Source organism: Lagopus muta, chromosome 30, assembly GCF_023343835.1.
Source record: "Lagopus muta isolate bLagMut1 chromosome 30, bLagMut1 primary, whole genome shotgun sequence".
NCBI lineage: Eukaryota > Metazoa > Chordata > Aves > Galliformes > Phasianidae > Lagopus > Lagopus muta.
Window position 1 is genome coordinate 1,936,477 of NC_064462.1, and position 18,435 is coordinate 1,954,911.

The 18,435-nt window shown below is 63.4% G+C and overlaps 1 protein-coding gene across 1 annotated transcript in view; it reads left to right on the forward strand.

The window, feature by feature from the left end:
• Nucleotides 1–18,435, forward strand: part of LOC125685974 (valine--tRNA ligase-like) — a 128,720-nt gene that overhangs the window by 108,955 nt on the left and 1,330 nt on the right. The window contains 2 exon segments of the mRNA XM_048929507.1: nt 3,356–3,467; nt 17,934–18,004. Of these exon segments, the coding sequence (XP_048785464.1) occupies nt 3,356–3,467; nt 17,934–18,004 (183 nt within the window).

Genomic DNA, 18,435 nt, shown 5'->3' on the forward strand with positions numbered 1-18,435 from the left:
TTAGGGTGGCTTATAGGGCAGATGTGGGGTTGTGGGGTTTTGGGGTCCATGGGGGGTTTTGGGGTCCAAATGGGGTTGTGGGGTTGTGGGGCAGTTGTGGGGTTGTGGGGCCTTAGGGTGGCTTATAGGGCGGATGTGGGGTTGTGGGGTCCATATGGGGTTGTGGGGTTGGAGGGTCCATATGGGGTTGGGGGGTTGTGGGGTCCATGTGGAGTTGGGGGGTTGTGGGGCTGATGTGGGGTTGTGGGGTCCATATGGGGTTGGAGGGTTGTGGGGTGGCTGTGGGGTTGTGGGGTTTTGGGGTCGATGGGGGTTGTAGGGTTGTGGGGTCCATATGGGGTTTTGGGGTCCATATGGGGTTGTGGGGTTGTGGGGTCCATGGGGGGTTGGGGGCTTGTGGGATGGCTGTGGGGTTGTGGGGCTTTGGGGTGGCTTATAGGGCAGATGTGGGGTTGTGGGGCTGTGGGGTTGTGGGGTCAATGTGGGGTTGTGGGGTTGTGGGGTCCATGGGGGGTTGTGGGGTTGTGGGGTCCATATGGGGTTGTGGGGTTTTGGGGTCCATATGGGGTTGTGGGGTCCATGTGGGGTTGTGGGGTCCTTGTGGGGTTGTGGATCTTTGGGGTCGATGGGGGGCTGTGGGGGGTTGTGGGGTTGTGGGGCTGATGGGGGGTTGTGGGGTCCATATGGGGTTGTGGGGTCCATGGGGGGTTGTGGGGTTTTGGGGGTCCATATGGGATTGTGGGGTTTTGGGGTGGATGTGGGGTTGTGGGGTCCATATGGGGTTGTGGGGTCCATGGGGGGTTGTGGGGCTGTGGGGCAGTTGTGGGGTTTTGGGGTCCATGGGGGGCTGTGGGGTCCATGGGGGGTTGTGGGGGTCATATGGGGTTGTGGGGTTTTGGGGTCCATATGGGGTTGTGGGGTCCATGGGGGGTTGTGGGGCTGTGGGGTTGTGGATCTTTGGGGTCGATGGGGGGCTGTGGGGGGTTGTGGGGTTGTGGGGCTGATGGGGGGTTGTGGGGTCCATATGGGCTTGTGGGGTCCATATGGGGTTGTGGGGTTGTGGGGTCCATATGGGGTTGTGGGGTTTTGGGGTTCATATGGGGTTGTGGGGTTGTGGGGCTGATGGGGGTTGTGGGGTCCATATGGGGTTGTGGGGTCCATATGGGGTTGTGGGGTTGTGGGGTGGATGTGGGGCTTTGGGGCAGCTGTGGGGCTGTGGGGTGGCTGTGGGGTTGTGGGGTGGCTGTGGGGTTTTGGGGTCCATATGGGGTTGGGGGGTTGGGGGGTCGATGGGGGGTTGTGGGGCTGTGGGGCAGCTGTGGGGTTGTGGGGTTGTGGGGGGTTGTGGGGTTTTGGGGTGGATGCGGGGTTGTGGGGTTGTGGGGCTGATGTGGGGTTTTGGGGTGGCTGTGGGGTTGTGGGGCCTTAGGGTGGCTTATGGGGCAGATGTGGGGTTGTGGGGCTTTGGGGCCCCTGTGGGTCCCTATGAATCTCTGTGGGTCCCTATGGGGTCTCTATGGGTCTCTATAGGTCCCTATGGGTCCCTGTGGGTACCTATGGGTCTGTGTGGGTCCCTGTGGGTCTCTATGGGTCCCTGTGGGTCTCTATGGGTCCCTATGGGTCCCTATGGGTCCCTATGGGTCTCTATGGGTCCCTATGTGTCCCTATGGGTCCCTATGGGTCTCTATGGGTCCCTGTGGGTCTCTATGGGTCTCTATGGGTCCTTATGGGTCCCTGTGGGTCTCTATGGGTCCTTATGGGTCTGTGTGGGTCCCTATGGGTCTTTATGGGTCTGTGTGGGTCCCTATGGGTCCTTATGGGTCCCTATGGGTCTCTATGGGTCCTTATGGGTCTGTGTGGGTCTCTATGGGTCTTTATGGGTCCCTATGGGTCTCTATGGGTCTCTATGTGTCCCTATGGGTCCCTATGGGTCTGTGTGGGTCCCAATGGGTCCCAATGGGTCCTTATGGGTCGGTGTGGGTCTCTATGGGTCCCAATGTGTCCTTATGGGTCTCTATGGGTCTCTATGGGTCCCTATGGGTCCTTATGGGTCCCAATGGGTCCCTATGGGTCTCCATGGGTCCCTATGGGTTTCTATGGCTCTCTATGGGTCTCAATGGGTCTCAACGGGTCTCTATGGGCCCCTATGGGTCCTTATGGGTCTGTATGGGTCTGTGTGGGTCCCTGTGGGTCTCTATGGGTCCCTATGTGTCTGTATGTGTCCCTACGGGTCCCTCTGGGTTCCTCTGGGTCCCTATGGGTCCTTATGGGTCGGTGTGGGTCCCTCTCGGTCCCAATGGGTCCCTATGGGTCTGTGTGGGTCTCTATGGGTCCCAATGGGTCCTTATGGGTCCCTATGGGTCCTTATGGGTCGGTGTGGGTCCCTATGGGTCTCTATGGGTCCCAATGGGTCCCTATGGGTCCCTACGGGTCTCTATGGGTCCCTATGGGTCTGTGTGGGTCCCTATGGGTCCCAATGGGTCCCTATGGGTCGGTGTGGGTCCCTATGGGTCTCTATGGGTCCTTATGGGTTGGTGTGGGTCTCTATGGGTCCCAATGGGTCCTTATGGGTCTGTGTTGGTCCCTATGGGTCCCTATGGGTCTCTATGGGTCCCAATGGGTCCTTATGGGTCTGTGTTGGTCCCTATGGGTCCCTATGGGTCTCTATGGGTCCCAATGGGTCCCTATGGGTCTGTGTGGGTCCCTGTGGGTCTGTGTGGGTCTCTATGGGTCCCTATGGGTCCCTGTGGGTCTCTATGGGTCACTATGGGTCCCTATGGGTCTGTGTGGGTCCCTGTGGGTCTCTATGGGTCCCTGTGGGTCTCTATGGGTCTCAACGGGTCTCTATGGGCCCCTATGGGTCCCAATGGGTCCTTATGGGTCTGTGTGGGTCCCTATGGGTCTTTCTGGTTCTTTCTGGGTCCCTATGGGTCTCTATGGGTCCCTATGGGTCTGTGTGGGTCCCTATGGGTCCCTATGTGTCCCTATGGGTCGCTATGGGTATCTATGGGTCCCTATGGGTCTTTATGGGTCTGTGTGGGTCTCTATGGGTCCTTATGGGTCCCAATGGGTCCTTATGGGTCTCTATGGGTCCCTGTGGGTCCCTATGGGTCTTTATGGGTCTGTGTGGGTCTGTATGTGTCCCTATGGGTCCCTATGGGTCTCTATGGGTCTCTATGGGTCCCTATGGGTCTGTGTGGGTCCCTCTGGGTCCCAATGGGTCCTTATGGGTCGGTGTGGGTCTCTATGGGTCCCTATGGGTCCTTATGGGTCCCTATGGGTCTCTGTGGGTCCTTATGGGTCGGTGTGGGTCCCAATGGGTCCTTATTGGTCGGTGTGGGTCTCTATGCTGCAGGGCGGCCCCGATGGCGACGGTCCGTGGGTCTGCGGTCGGACGGAGGAGGAGGCGAGGAACAAAGCGGCCAAAGAGCTGGGAGTGCGGCCTGAGAGCCTCAGTCTGCAGCAAGGTGGGGGGAGACGGGCTGTGGGGCAGGGTGGGGAGGTGTGGGGCAGGGTGGGGCGCCATGGGGTGCTGTGGGGTGGGGTGGGATGATGTGGGGTGGGATGGGATGCTGTATGGGGCGCTATGGGGTGCAGTGGGGTGGGGAGATGTGGGGTGGGATGGGGTGCTATGGGGTGCTGTGGGGTGGGGTTGGGCACTATGGGGTGCTGTGGGGCAGGGTGGGGAGGTGTGGGGAGATGTGGGGCAGGGTGGGGAGGTGTGGGGAGATGTGGGGTGGGGTGGGATGATGTGGGGTGGGATGGGATGCTGTAGGGTGGTATGGGGAGATGTGGGGCACTATGGGGTGCTATGGGGTGGGGTTGGGCGCTATAGGGTGCTGTGGGGTGGGATGATGTGGGGTGGGATGGGATGCTGTATGGGGCGCTATGGGGCGCTGTGGGGTGGGGTGGGATGATGTATGGGGCACTATGGGCGCTATGGGTGCTGTGGGGTGGGAAGATGTGGGGCACTATGGGTGCTATGGGGCACTATGGGGTGGGGTTGAGCACTATGGGGTGCTGTGAGTGGGGTGGGGAGATGTGGGGCACTATGGGGTGCTGTGGGGTGGGGAGATGTGGGGTGCAGCGGGTGGGGAGATGTGGGGTGCTGTGGGGTGGTATGGGGTGGGGTTGGGTGCTATGGGGTGCTGTGGGGTGCTGTGGGGTGGGGAGATGTGGGGCACTATGGGGTGCTGTGGGGTGCTATGGAGTGGGGTTGGATGCTATGGGGTGCTGTGGGTGGGGAGATGTGGGGCACTATGGGTGCTATGGTGTGCTGTGGGGTGGGGAGGTGTGGGGCAGGATGAGGTGCTGTGGGTGGGGAGATGTGGGGCAGGATGGGGTGCTATGGGGTGCTGTGGGGTGGGGAGGTGTGGGGCAGGATGAGGTGCTGTGGGTGGGGAGATGTGGGGCAGGATGGGGTGCTATGGGCGCTGTGGGGTGGGGTGGGATGATGTGGGGTGGGATGGGATGCTGTATGGGGCGCTATGGGGTGCTGTGGGGTGGGGAGATGTGGGGCACTATGGGGTGCTATGGGGTGGGGTTGGGCGCTATGGGGTGCTGTGGGTGGGGTGGGGAGATGTGGGGCACTATGGGCGCTATGGGGTGCTGTTGGGTGGGGTGGGATGATGTGGGGTGGGATGGGATGCTGTATGGGGCGCTATGGGCGCTATGGGGTGCTGTGGGGTGGGGAGATGTGGGGCACTATGGGGTGCTGTGGGGTGCTGTGGGGTGGGGTGGGATGCTGTGGGGTGGGGTGGGATGCTGTATGGGGCGCTATGGGGTGCTGTGGGGTGGGGTGGGATGATGTGGGGTGGGATGGGATGCTGTATGGGGCGCTATGGGGTGCTGTGGGGTGCTGTGGGTGTGGAGATGTGGGGCACTATGGGGTGCTGTGGGGTGCTATGGAGTGGGGTTGGATGCTATGGGGTGCTGTGGGTGGGGTGGGGAGATGCGGGGCGGTATGGGGTGCTGTGGGTGGGGAGATGTGGGGCACTATGGGTGCTATGGGGTGCTGTGGGGTGGGGAGGTGTGGGGCAGGATGAGGTGCTGTGGGTGGGGAGATGTGGGGCAGGATGGGGTGCTATGGGCGCTGTGGGGTGGGATGGGATGATGTGGGGTGGGATGGGATGCTGTATGGGGTGCTATGGGGTGCTGTGGGGCGGGGAGATGTGGGGCACTATGGGGTGCTATGGGGTGGGGTTGGGCGCTATGGGGTGCTGTGGGTGGGGTGGGGAGATGTGGGGCACTATGGGCGCTATGGGGTGCTGTTGGGTGGGGTGGGATGATGTGGGGTGGGATGGGATGCTGTATGGGGCGCTATGGGCGCTATGGGGTGCTGTGGGGTGGGGAGATGTGGGGCACTATGGGGTGCTGTGGGGTGCTGTGGGGTGGGGTGGGATGCTGTGGGGTGGGGTGGGATGCTGTATGGGGCGCTATGGGGTGCTGTGGGGTGGGGTGGGATGATGTGGGGTGGGATGGGATGCTGTATGGGGCGCTATGGGGTGCTGTGGGGTGCTGTGGGTGTGGAGATGTGGGGCACTATGGGGTGCTGTGGGGTGCTATGGAGTGGGGTTGGATGCTATGGGGTGCTGTGGGTGGGGTGGGGAGATGCGGGGCGGTATGGGGTGCTGTGGGGTGCTGTGGGGTGGGGTGGGATGCTGTGGGGTGGGGTGGGATGCTGTATGGGGCGCTATGGGGTGCTGTGGGGTGGGGTGGGATGATGTGGGGTGGGATGGGATGCTGTATGGGGCGCTATGGGGTGCTGTGGGGTGCTGTGGGTGTGGAGATGTGGGGCACTATGGGGTGCTGTGGGGTGCTATGGAGTGGGGTTGGATGCTATGGGGTGCTGTGGGTGGGGTGGGGAGATGCGGGGCGGTATGGGGTGCTGTGGGTGGGGAGATGTGGGGCACTATGGGTGCTATGGGGTGCTGTGGGGTGGGGAGGTGTGGGGCAGGATGAGGTGCTGTGGGTGGGGAGATGTGGGGCAGGATGGGGTGCTATGGGCGCTGTGGGGTGGGATGGGATGATGTGGGGTGGGATGGGATGCTGTATGGGGTGCTATGGGGTGCTGTGGGGCGGGGAGATGTGGGGCACTATGGGGTGCTATGGGGTGGGGTTGGGCGCTATGGGGTGCTGTGGGGTGGAGTGGAACGATGTGGGGTGGTATAGGCGCTATGGGGTGCTGTGGGGTGGGGAGGTGTGGGGCACTATGGGCGCTATGGGGTGCTGTGGGGTGGGGAGATGTGGGGTGGGATGGGATGCTATAGGGTGGTGTGGGGAGATGTGGGGCACTGTGGGGTGCTATGGGGTGGGGTTGGGCGCTATGGGGTGCTGTGGGGTGGGGAGATGTGGGGTGGGATGGGATGCTATAGGGTGGTGTGGGGAGATGTGGGGCGCTATGGGGTGCTGTGGGTGGGGAGATGTGGGGTACTGTGGGGTGGGGAGATGTGGGGCAGGGTGGGGCGCCGTGGGGCGCTGTGGGGTGGGGTGGGATGATGTGGGGTGGGATGGGATGCTGTATGGGGCGCTATGGGGTGCTGTGGGGTGCTGTGGGTGGGGGTGGTGAGATGTGGGGCAGGATGGGTGCTGTGGGGTGGGGTGGAGTGGGGTTGAGCACTATGGGGCGCTGTGGGGTGGGGTGGGGTAATGTGGGGTGGGATGGGATGCTGTATGGGGCGCTATGGGCGCTATGGGATGCTGTGGGGTGGGGAGATGTGGGGTGGGGTGGGTGGGGAGATGTGGGGCACTATGGGGTGCTATGGGGTAGGGTGGGGAGGTGTGGGGAGATGTGGGGCAGGGTGGGGTGCCGTGGGGCGCTGTGGGGTGGGGTGGGATGATGTGGGGTGGGATGGGATGCTGTATGGGGCGCTATGGGCGCTATGGGGTGCTGTGGGTGGGGGGATGTGGGGCGCTATGGGGTCCTATGGGGTGCTGTGGGGTGGGGAGATGTGGGGCACTATGGATGCTATGGGGTGCTGTGGGGTAGGGTGGGATGATGTGGGGTGAGATGGGATGCTGTATGGGGCGCTATGGGGTGCTGTGGGGTGGGGTGGGATGATGTGGGGTGGGATGGTGTGCTATGGGGTGCTGTGGGGTGGGTTTGGGTGCTATGGGGTGCTGTGGGTGGGGTGGGATGATGTGGGGTGGTATGGGACACTGTATGGGGCGCTATGGGTGCTATGGGGTGCTGTGGGGTGGGGAGATGTGGGGTGGGGTGGGTGGGGAGATGTGGGGCACTATGGGGTGCTATGGGGTAGGGTGGGGAGCTGTGGGGAGATGTGGGGCAGGGTGGGGCGCCATGGGGTGCTGTGGGGTGGGATGATGTGGGGTGGTATGGGATGCTGTATGGGGCGCTATGGGGTGCTGTGGGTGGGGAGATGTGGGGTGGGATGGGGTGCTATGGGGTGCTGTGGGGTGGGGTTGGGTGCTATGGGGTGCTGTGGGTGGGGTGGGGAGATGTGGGGCACTATGGGGTGCTGTGGGGTAGGGTTGGGTGCTATGGGGTGCTGTGGGGTGGGATGATGTGGGGTGGGATGGGATGCTATAGGGTGGAGTGGGGAGATGTGGGGCACTATGGGTGCTATGGGGTGCTGTGGGTGGGGGTGGGGAGATGTGGGGCGGTATGGGGTGCTGTGGGTGGGGAGATGTGGGGCACTATGGGGTGCTATGGGGTGGGGTTGGGCGCTATGGGGTGCTGTGGGTGGGGTGGGGAGATGTGGGGCAGGATGAGGTGCTGTGGGGTGGGGAGATGTGGGGCACTATGGGTGCTATGGGGTGCTGTGGGGTGGGGTGGGATGATGTGGGGTGGTATGGGATGCTGTATGGGGCGCTATGGGGTGCTGTGGGGTGCTGTGGGTGGGGTGGTGAGATGTGGGGCAGGATGGGTGCTGTGGGGTGGGGTGGAGTGGGGTTGAGCACTATGGGGCGCTGTGGGGTGGGGTGGGGTAATGTGGGGTGGGATGGGATGCTGTATGGGACACTATGGGGCGCTATGGGGTGCTGTGGGGTGGGGAGATGTGGGGAGAAGTGGGGCAGGGTGGGGTGCTATGGGGCGCTGTGGGGTGGGGTGGGATGATGTGGGGTGGGATGGGATGCTGTATGGGGCGCTATGGGGTGCTGTGGGGTGGGGAGATGTGGGGTGGGATGGGATGCTGTATGTGGCGCTATGGGCGCTATGGGGTGCTGTGGGGTGGGATGATGTGGGGTGGGATGGGATGCTATAGGGTGGTGTGGGGAGATGTGGGGCGGTATGGGGTGCTGTGGGTGGGGAGATGTGGGGCACTATGGGCGCTATGGGGTGCTGTGGGGTGGGGTGGGGAGGTGTGGGGTGGGATGGGATGCTGTATGGGGCGCTATGGGGTGCTGTGGGGTGCTGTGGGTGTGGAGATGTGGGGCACTATGGGGTGCTATGGGGCACTATGGGGTGCTATGGGGCACTATGGGGTGCTGTGGGGTGCTATGGAGTGGGGTTGGATGCTATGGGGTGCTGTGGGTGGGGTGGGGAGATGCGGGGCGGTATGGGGTGCTGTGGGTGGGGAGATGTGGGGCACTATGGGTGCTATGGGGTGCTGTGGGTGGGGAGGTGTGGGGCAGGATGAGGTGCTGTGGGTGGGGAGATGTGGGGCAGGATGGGGTGCTATGGGCGCTGTGGGGTGGGATGGGATGATGTGGGGTGGGATGGGATGCTGTATGTGGCGCTATGGGCGCTATGGGGTGCTGTGGGGTGGGATGATGTGGGGTGGGATGGGATGCTATAGGGTGGTGTGGGGAGATGTGGGGCGGTATGGGGTGCTGTGGGTGGGGAGATGTGGGGCACTATGGGCGCTATGGGGTGCTGTGGGGTGGGGTGGGGAGGTGTGGGGTGGGATGGGATGCTGTATGGGGCGCTATGGGGTGCTGTGGGGTGCTGTGGGTGTGGAGATGTGGGGCACTATGGGGTGCTATGGGGCACTATGGGGTGCTATGGGGCACTATGGGGTGCTGTGGGGTGCTATGGAGTGGGGTTGGATGCTATGGGGTGCTGTGGGTGGGGTGGGGAGATGCGGGGCGGTATGGGGTGCTGTGGGTGGGGAGATGTGGGGCACTATGGGTGCTATGGGGTGCTGTGGGTGGGGAGGTGTGGGGCAGGATGAGGTGCTGTGGGTGGGGAGATGTGGGGCAGGATGGGGTGCTATGGGCGCTGTGGGGTGGGATGGGATGATGTGGGGTGGGATGGGATGCTGTATGGGGCGCTATGGGGTGCTGTGGGGTGCTGTGGGTGGGGTGGTGAGATGTGGGGCAATGGTTGCTGTGGGGTGGGGTGGAGTGGGGTTGAGCACTATGGGGCGCTGTGGGGTGGGGTGGGGTAATGTGGGGTGCTATGGGATGCTGTATGGGGCGCCATGGGGTGCTATGGGGTGCTGTGGGGTGGGGTTGGATGCTATGGGGTGCTGTGGGTGGGGTGGGGAGATGTGGGGCAGGATGGGGTGCTGTGGGGTCGGGAGATGTGGGGCACTATGGGTGCTATGGGGTGCTGTGGGGTGGGGAGATGTGGGGTGGGATGGGATGCTATAGGGTGGTGTGGGGAGATGTGGGGCGCTATGGGGTGCTATGGGGTGCTGTGGGGTGGGGTGGGGTGGGGAAATGTGGGGCACTATGGGGTGCTATAGGGTGCTGTGGGGTGGGGTTGGGTGCTATGGGGTGCTGTGGGTGGGGTGGGGAGATGTGGGGCGCTATGGGGTGCTGTGGGTGGGGAGATGTGGGGCACTATGGGTGCTATGGGGTGCTGTGGGGTGGGGAGGTGTGGGGCAGGATGAGGTGCTGTGGGTGGGGAGATGTGGGGCAGGATGGGGTGCTATGGGCGCTGTGGGGTGGGGTGGGATGATGTGGGGTGGGATGGGATGCTGTATGGGGCGCTATGGGGTGCAGTGGGGTGCTGTGGGGTGGGGAGATGTGGGGCACTATGGGCGCTATGGGGTGCTGTGGGGTGGGGTGGGATGATGTGGGGTGGGATGGGATGCTGTATGGGGCGCTATGGGCGCTATGGGGTGCTGTGGGGTGGGGAGATGTGGGGCACTATGGGGTGCTGTGGGTGGGGAGATGTGGGGCACTGTGGGCGCTATGGGGTGGGGTTGGACACTATGGGGTGCTATGGGGTGGGGAGGTGTGGGGCAGGATGGGGTGCTGTGGGGTGGGGTGATGTGGGGCACTATTGGATGCTATGGGGTGGGGAGATGTGGGGCATCTTCCCCCAGGGGGGAAGAGGGGGGCGCTATGGGGTGCTGTGGGTGGGGAGATGTGGGGCACTATGGGGCGCTATGGGGTGCTGTGGGGTGGGGTGGGATGATGTGGGGTGGTATGGGACACTGTATGGGGCGCTATGGGTGCTATGGGGTGCTGTGGGGTGGGGAGATGTGGGGCACTATGGGGTGCTATGGGGTGCTGTGGGGTGGGGAGATGTGGGGTGGGATGGGATGCTATAGGGTGGTGTGGAGAGATGTGGGGCACTATGGGCGCTATGGGGTGGGGTGCAGTGTGGTGATGTGGGGCACGTTGGGATGCTGTGGGGTAGGGAGATGTGGGGCACTATGGGTGCTATGGGGTGCTGTGGGGTGGAGTTGGGTGCTATGGGGTGCTGTGGGGTGGGGTTTTGTACTATGGGGTGCTGTGGGTGGGGAGATGTGGGGCACTATGGGCGCTATGGGGTGCTGTTGGGTGGGGTGGGATGATGTGGGGTGGGATGGGATGCTGTATGGGGCGCTATGGGGTGCTGTGGGGAGCTGTGGGGTGGAGAGATGTGGGGCACAATGGGGTGCTATGGGGTGGGGTTGGGCGCTATGGGGTGCTGTGGGGTGGGGTGGGATGATGTGGGGTGCTATGGGATGCTGTATGGGGCGCTATGGGCGCTATGGGGTGCTGTGGGGTGGGGAGATGTGGGGCGCTATGGGGTGCTATGGGGCGCTATGGGGTGGGATGGGATGCTGTATGGGGCACTATGGGGTGCTGTGGGTGGGGAGATGTGGGGCACTATGGGGCGCTATGGGGCGCTGTGGAGTGGGGTGGGATGATGTGGGGTGGGGTGGGATGCTGTATGGGGCGCTATGGGGTGCTGTGGGGTGCTGTGGGGTGGGGAGATGTGGGGTGGGATGGGGTGCTATGGGGTGCTATGGGGTGGGGTTGGGTGCTATGGGGTGCTGTGGGTGGGGAGATGTGGAGCACTATGGGTGCTATGGGGTGCTGTGGGGTGGGGAGGTGTGGGGCAGGATGAGGTGCTGTGGGTGGGGAGATGTGGGGCACTATGGGCACTATGGGGTGCTGTGGGGTGGGGTGGGGAGGTGTGGGGTGGGATGGGATGCTGTATGGGGCGCTATGGGGTGCTGTGGGGTGCTGTGGGGTGGGGAGATGTGGGGCACTATGGGGTGCTGTGGGGTGGGGTTGGATGCTGTGGGGTGGGATGGGATGCTATAGGGTGGTGTGGGGTGGGGTGGGATGATGTGGGGTGAGATGGGATGCTGTATGGGGCGCTATGGGCGCTATGGGGTGCTGTGGGGTGGGGAGATGTGGGGCACTACGGGCGCTATGGGGTGCTGTGGGGTGGGATGATGTGGGGTGGGATGGGATGCTATAGGGTGGTGTGGGGAGATGTGGGGCGCTATGGGGTGCTGTGGGTGGGGTGGGATGATGTGGGGTGGTATGGGACACTGTATGGGGCGCTATGGGTGCTATGGGGTGCTGTGGGGTGGGGAGATGTGGGGTGCTGTGGGTGGGGAGATGTGGGGCACTATGGGGTGCTATGGGGTGGGGTTGAGCACTATGGGGTGCTGTGGGGTGGAGTGGAACGATGTGGGGTGGTATAGGCGCTATGGGGTGCTGTGGGGTGGGGTGGGATGATGTGGGGTGGGATGGGATGCTGTATGGGGCGCTATGGGGTGCAGTGGGGTGGGGAGATGTGGGGTGGGATGGGATGCAATATGGGGCGCTATGGGTGCTATGGGGTGCTGTGGGGTGGGGAGATGTGGGGCACTATGGGTGCTATGGGGTGCTGTGGGGTGGGGAGATGTGGGGCGCTATGGGTGCTATGGGGTGCTGTGGGGTGGGGAGATGTGGGGCACTATGGGTGCTATGGGGTGCTGTGGGGTGGGGAGATGTGGGGTGGGATGGGATGCTATAGGGTGGTGTGGGGAGATGCGGGGCGGTATGGGGTGCTGTGGGTGGGGAGATGTGGGGCGCTATGGGTGCTATGGGGTGCTGTGGGGTGAGGTGGGATGATGTGGGGCAGTGTGGGGCGGTATGGGATGCTATAGGGTGGTGTGGGGAGATGTGGGGCACTATGGGCGCTATGGGGTGGGGTGCAGTGTGGTGATGTGGGGCACGTTGGGATGCTGTGGGGTAGGGAGATGTGGGGCACTATGGGTGCTATGGGGTGCTGTGGGGTGGAGTTGGGTGCTATGGGGTGCTGTGGGGTGGGGTTTTGTACTATGGGGTGCTGTGGGTGGGGAGATGTGGGGCACTATGGGCGCTATGGGGTGCTGTGGGTGGGGAGATGTGGGGCACTATGGGCGCTATGGGGTGCTGTGGCGTGGGGTGGGGAGGTGTGGGGTGGGATGGGATGCAGTATGGGGCGCTATGGGTGCTATGGGGTGCTGTGGGGTGGGGAGATGTGGGGCACTATGGGGTGCTGTGGGGTGCTGTGGGGTGGGGAGATGTGGGGTGGGATGGGATGCTATAGGGTGGTGTGGGGAGATGTGGGGCGCTATGGGGTGCTGTGGGGTGGGGAGATGTGGGGCACTATGGGCGCTATGGGGTACTGTGGGGTGGGGAGATGTGGGGCACTATGGGGTGCTATGGGGTGCTGTGGGTGGGGAGATGTGGGGCACTATGGGCGCTATGGGGTGCTGTGGGTGGCGAGATGTGGGGCACTATGGGTGCTATGGGGTGCTGTTGGGTGGGGTGGGATGATGTGGGGTGGTATGGGATGCTGTATGGGGCGCTATGGGGTGCTGTGGGGTGGGGAGATGTGGGGCACTATGGGGTGCTATGGGGTGGGGTTGGGCGCTATGGGGTGCTGTGGGTGGGGTGGGGAGATGTGGGGCAGGATGAGGTGCTGTGGGGTGGGGAGATGTGGGGCACTATGGGGTGCTATGGGCGCTGTGGGGTGGGGAGATGTGGGGTGCAGCGGGTGGGGAGATGTGGGGTGCTGTGGGGTGGTATGGGGTGGGGTTGGGTGCTATGGGGTGCTGTGGGGTGGGGTGGGGAGATGTGGGGCGGTATGGGGTGCTGTGGGTGGGGAGATGTGGGGCACTATGGGCGCTATGGGGTGCTGTGGGGTGGGGAGGTGTGGGGCAGGATGAGGTGCTGTGGGTGGGGAGATGTGGGGCAGGATGGGGGTGCTATGGGCGCTGTGGGGTGGGATGGGATGATGTGGGGTGGGATGGGATGCTGTATGGGGCGCTATGGGGTGCTGTGGGGTGCTGTGGGGTGGGGAGATGTGGGGCACTATGGGGTGCTATGGGGCACTATGGGGTGCTGTGGGGCACTATGGGGTGCTGTGGGGCAGGGTGGGGAGCTGTGGGGAGATGTGGGGCAGGGTGGGGAGGTGTGGGGAGATGTGGGGCGGGGTGGGATGATGTGGGGTGGGATGGGATGCTGTATGGGGCGCTATGGGGTGCTGTGGGGTGCTGTGGGGTGGGGAGATGTGGGGCACTATGGGGTGCTATGGGGCAGGGTGGGGAGCTGTGGGGAGATGTGGGGCAGGGTGGGGCGCCATGGGGTGCTGTGGGGTGGGATGATGTGGGGTGGGATGGGATGCTGTATGGGGCGCTATGGGGTGCAGTGGGGTGGGGAGATGTGGGGTGGGATGGGGTGCTATGGGGTGCTGTGGGGTGGGGTTGGGTGCTATGGGATGCTGTGGGTGGGGGTGGGGAGATGTGGGGCACTATGGGGTGCTGTGGGGTGGGGTGGGATGATGTGGGGTGGTATGGGACACTGTATGGGGCGCTATGGGTGCTATGGGGTGCTGTGGGGTGGGGAGATGTGGGGTGGGGTGGGTGGGGAGATGTGGGGCACTATGGGGTGCTATGGCGTAGGGTGGGGAGGTGTGGGGAGATGTGGGGCAGGGTGGGGCGCCGTGGGGCGCTGTGGGGTGGGGTGGGATGATGTGGGGTGGGATGGGATGCTGTATGGGGCGCTATGGGGCGCTGTGGGTGGGGGGATGTGGGGCGCTATGGGGTCCTATGGGGTGCTGTGGGGTGGGGAGATGTGGGGCACTATGGGCACTATGGGGTGCTATGGGGTGGGGTTGGGTGCTATGGGGTGCGGTGGGTGGGGTGGGGAGATGTGGGGCACTATGGGCGCTATGGGGTGCTGTGGGTGGGGAGATGTGGGGCACTATGGGTGCTATGGGGTGCTGTTGGGTGGGGTGGGATGATGTGGGGTGGGATGGGATGCTGTATGGGGCGCTATGGGGTGCTGTGGGGTGGGGAGATGTGGGGCACTATGGGGTGCTATGGGGCACTATGGGGTGCTATGGGGTGCTATGGGGTGGGGTTGGGTGCTATGGGGTGCTGTGGGTGGGGTGGGGAGATGTGGGGCGGTATGGGGTGCTGTGGGTGGGAGATGTGGGGCACTATGGGTGCTATGGGGTGCTGTGGGGTGGGGTTGGATGCTATGGGGTGCTGTGGGTGGGGAGATGTGGGGCACTATGGGTGCTATGGGGCGCTGTGGGGTGGGGAGGTGTGGGGCAGGATGAGGTGCTGTGGGGTGGGGAGATGTGGGGCACTATGGGGTGCTATGGGGCGCGGTGGGGTGGGATGATGTGGGGTGGGATGGGATGCTGTATGGGGCGCTATGGGGTGCTGTTGGGTGGGGTGGGATGATGTGGGGTGGTATGGGATGCTGTATGGGGCGCTATGGGGTGCTGTGGGGAGCTGTGGGGTGGAGAGATGTGGGGCACTATGGGGTGCTATGGGGTGGGGTTGGGCGCTATGGGGTGCTGTGGGGTGGGGGTGGGATGATGTGGGGTGCTATGGGATGCTGTATGGGGCGCTATGGGCGCTATGGGGTGCTGTGGGGTGGGGAGATGTGGGGCGCTATGGGGTGCTATGGGGCGCTATGGGGTGGGATGGGATGCTGTATGGGGCACTATGGGGTGCTGTGGGTGGGGAGATGTGGGGCACTATGGGGCGCTATGGGGCGCTGTGGAGTGGGGTGGGATGATGTGGGGTGGGGTGGGATGCTGTATGGGGCGCTATGGGGTGCTGTGGGGTGCTGTGGGTAGGGAAGATGTGGGGTGCTGTGTGTGGGGAGATGTGGGGCACTATGGGGTGCTATGGGGTGCTGTGGGGTGGGGAGATGTGGGGTGGGATGGGATGCTGTATGGGGCGCTGTGGGCGCTGTGGGTGGGGTGGGGAGATGTGGGGCAGGATGGGGTGCTGTGGGGTGGGGAGATGTGGGGCACTATGGGATGCTATGGGATGCTATGGGGTGCTGTGAGGTGGGGAGATGTGGGACATGGGCTCTATGGAGCGCTATGGGGCACTATGGGGTGAGGTTGGGCACTATGGGGTGCTGTGGGTGGGGAGATGTGGGGTGCTGTGGGGCGCTATGGGGCGCTGTGGGGTGGGATGTGCACTGTTGGGATGTGGGATGCACTGTGGGTCACTTATGGGCGCTATGGGGTGCTGGCGGGTCACTTATGGGGCACTGTGGGTCACTTATGGGGCGCTGACGGGTCACTTATGGGGCGCTATGGGGCGCTGACGGGTCACTTGTGGGTCACTTATGGGTCACTTATGGGGCACTATGGGGCACTGTGGGGTGCTATGGGGTGCTGTGGGGTGGGGTGGGATGATGTGGGGTGCTGTGGATGGGGAGATGTGGGTCACGATGGGCGCTATGGAGCGCTATGGGGTGAGGTTGGGCACTATGGGGTGCTGTGGGTGGGGAGATGTGGGGCACTATGGGTGCTATGGGGTGCTATGGGGTGGGGAGATGTGGGGTGCTGTGGGTGGGGAGGTGTGGGGCAGGATGGGGTGCTGTGGGGGTGGGGTGATGTGGGGCACTATTGGATGCTATGGGGTGTGGAGATGTGGAGCACTATGGGGTGCTATGGGGTGGGGTTGGGCGCTATGGGGTGCTGTGGGTGGGGAGATGTGGAGCACTATGGGGTGCTATAGGGTGCTGTGGGGCAAGGTGGGGAGGTGTGGGGCAGGATGAGGTGCTGTGGGGTGGGGAGATGTGGAGCACTATGGGCGCTATGGGGTGGGGTTGGGCGCTATGGGGTGCTGTGGGCGGGGTGGGGAGATGTGGGGCAGGATGGGGGTGCTGTGGGTGGGGAGATGTGGGGCACTATTGGATGCTATGAGGTGTGGAGATGTGGGGCACTATGGGGTGCTGTGGGTAGGGTGGGATGATGTGGGGTGGGATGGGATGCTGTATGGGGCGCTATGGGGTGCAGTGGGGTGCTGTGGGGTGGGGAGATGTGGGGCACTATGGGGTGCTATGGGGTGCTGTGGGGTGGGGTTGGGTGCTATGGGGTGCTGTGGGGTGGGGAGATGTGGGGTGGTATGGGAAGCTGTATGGGGCGCTATGGGCGCTATGGGGTGCTGTGGGGTGGGATGATGTGGGGTGGGATGGGATGCTATAGGGTGGTGTGGGGAGATGTGGGGCGCTATGGGGTGCTGTGGGTGGGGAGATGTGGGGCACTATGGGCGCTATGGGGTGCTGTGGGTGGGGAGATGTGGGGCACTATGGGCGCTATGGGGTGCTGTGGGGTGGGGAGGTGTGGGGCACTATGGGTGCTATGGGGTGCTGTGGGGTGGGGAGGTGTGGGGCAGGATGAGGTGCTGTGGGTGGGGAGATGTGGGGCAGGATGGGGTGCTATGGGCGCTGTGGGGTGGGGTGGGATGATGTGGGGTGGGATGGGATGCTGTATGGGGCGCTATGGGCTCTATGGGGTGCTGTGGGGTGGGGAGATGTGGGGTGGGATGGGATGCTGTATGGGGCGCTGTGGGCGCTGTGGGTGGGGTGGGGAGATGTGGGGCAGGATGGGGTGCTGTGGGGGTGGGGAGATGTGGGGCACTATGGGATGCTATGGGATGCTATGGGGTGCTGTGAGGTGGGGAGATGTGGGACATGGGCTCTATGGAGCGCTATGGGGCACTATGGGGTGAGGTTGGGCACTATGGGGTGCTGTGGGTGGGGAGATGTGGGGTGCTGTGGGGCGCTATGGGGCGCTGTGGGGTGGGATGTGCACTGTTGGGATGTGGGATGCACTGTGGGTCACTTATGGGCGCTATGGGGTGCTGGCGGGTCACTTATGGGGCACTGTGGGTCACTTATGGGGCGCTGACGGGTCACTTATGGGGCGCTATGGGGCGCTGACGGGTCACTTGTGGGTCACTTATGGGTCACTTATGGGGCACTATGGGGCACTGTGGGTCACTTATGGGGCGCTATGGGGCGCTATGGGGCACTGTGGGTCACTTATGGGGTATGTGGGTCACTTATGGGGTGCTATGGGGTGCTGACGGGTCACTTGTGGGTCATTTATGGGGCGCTATGGGGCACTGTGGGTCACTTATGGGGCGCTATGGGGCGCTATGGGGCACTGTGGGTCACTAATGGGGCAATGTGGGTCACTTATGGAGCGCTATGGGGCGCTGATGGGTCACTTATGGGGCGCTATGGGGTGCTGACGGGTCACTTGTGGGTCACTTATGGGTCACTTATGGGTCACTTATGGGGCGCTATGGGGCGCTGATGGGTCACTTATGGGGCACTGTGGGGCACTGACGGGTCATTTATGGGTCACTTATGGGGCGCTATGGGGCACTGTGGGGCACTGACGGGTCACTTCTGGGTCACTTATGGGGCGCTGTGGGGCGCTGACGGGTCACTTGTGGGTCACTTATGGGTCACTTATGGGGCGCTGACGGGTCACTTGTGGGTCGCAGACGAGGACGTCCTGGACACGTGGTTCTCCTCCGGGCTTTTCCCATTCTCCATCTTCGGGTGGCCGGAGCAGGTGGGTTGGGGGGGGGGAGGGGGGGGGGAGGGGGGGATCCCAGTGATCCCAGTGATCCAGTGATCCCATTGATCCCATTGATCCCATTGGTGACGCTGTGCCCCACTGATCCCAGTGATCCCAGTGATCCCATTGATCCCACTGATTTATTGATCCCATTGATCCAGTGATCCCAGTGATCCAATGATCCCACTGATCCCACTGATCCCATTGATCCAGTGATCCCACTGATCCCATTGATCCCATTGATCCCATTGATCCCATTGATGGCACTGTGCCCCATTGATCCCATTGATGATGTTGTGCCCCATTGATCACATTGACCCCATTGATCCCACTGATCCCATTGATCCCGTTGATGGCGCTGTGCCCCATTGATCCATTGATCCCATTGATCCCATTGATGGCGCTGTGCCCCATTGATCCCAGTG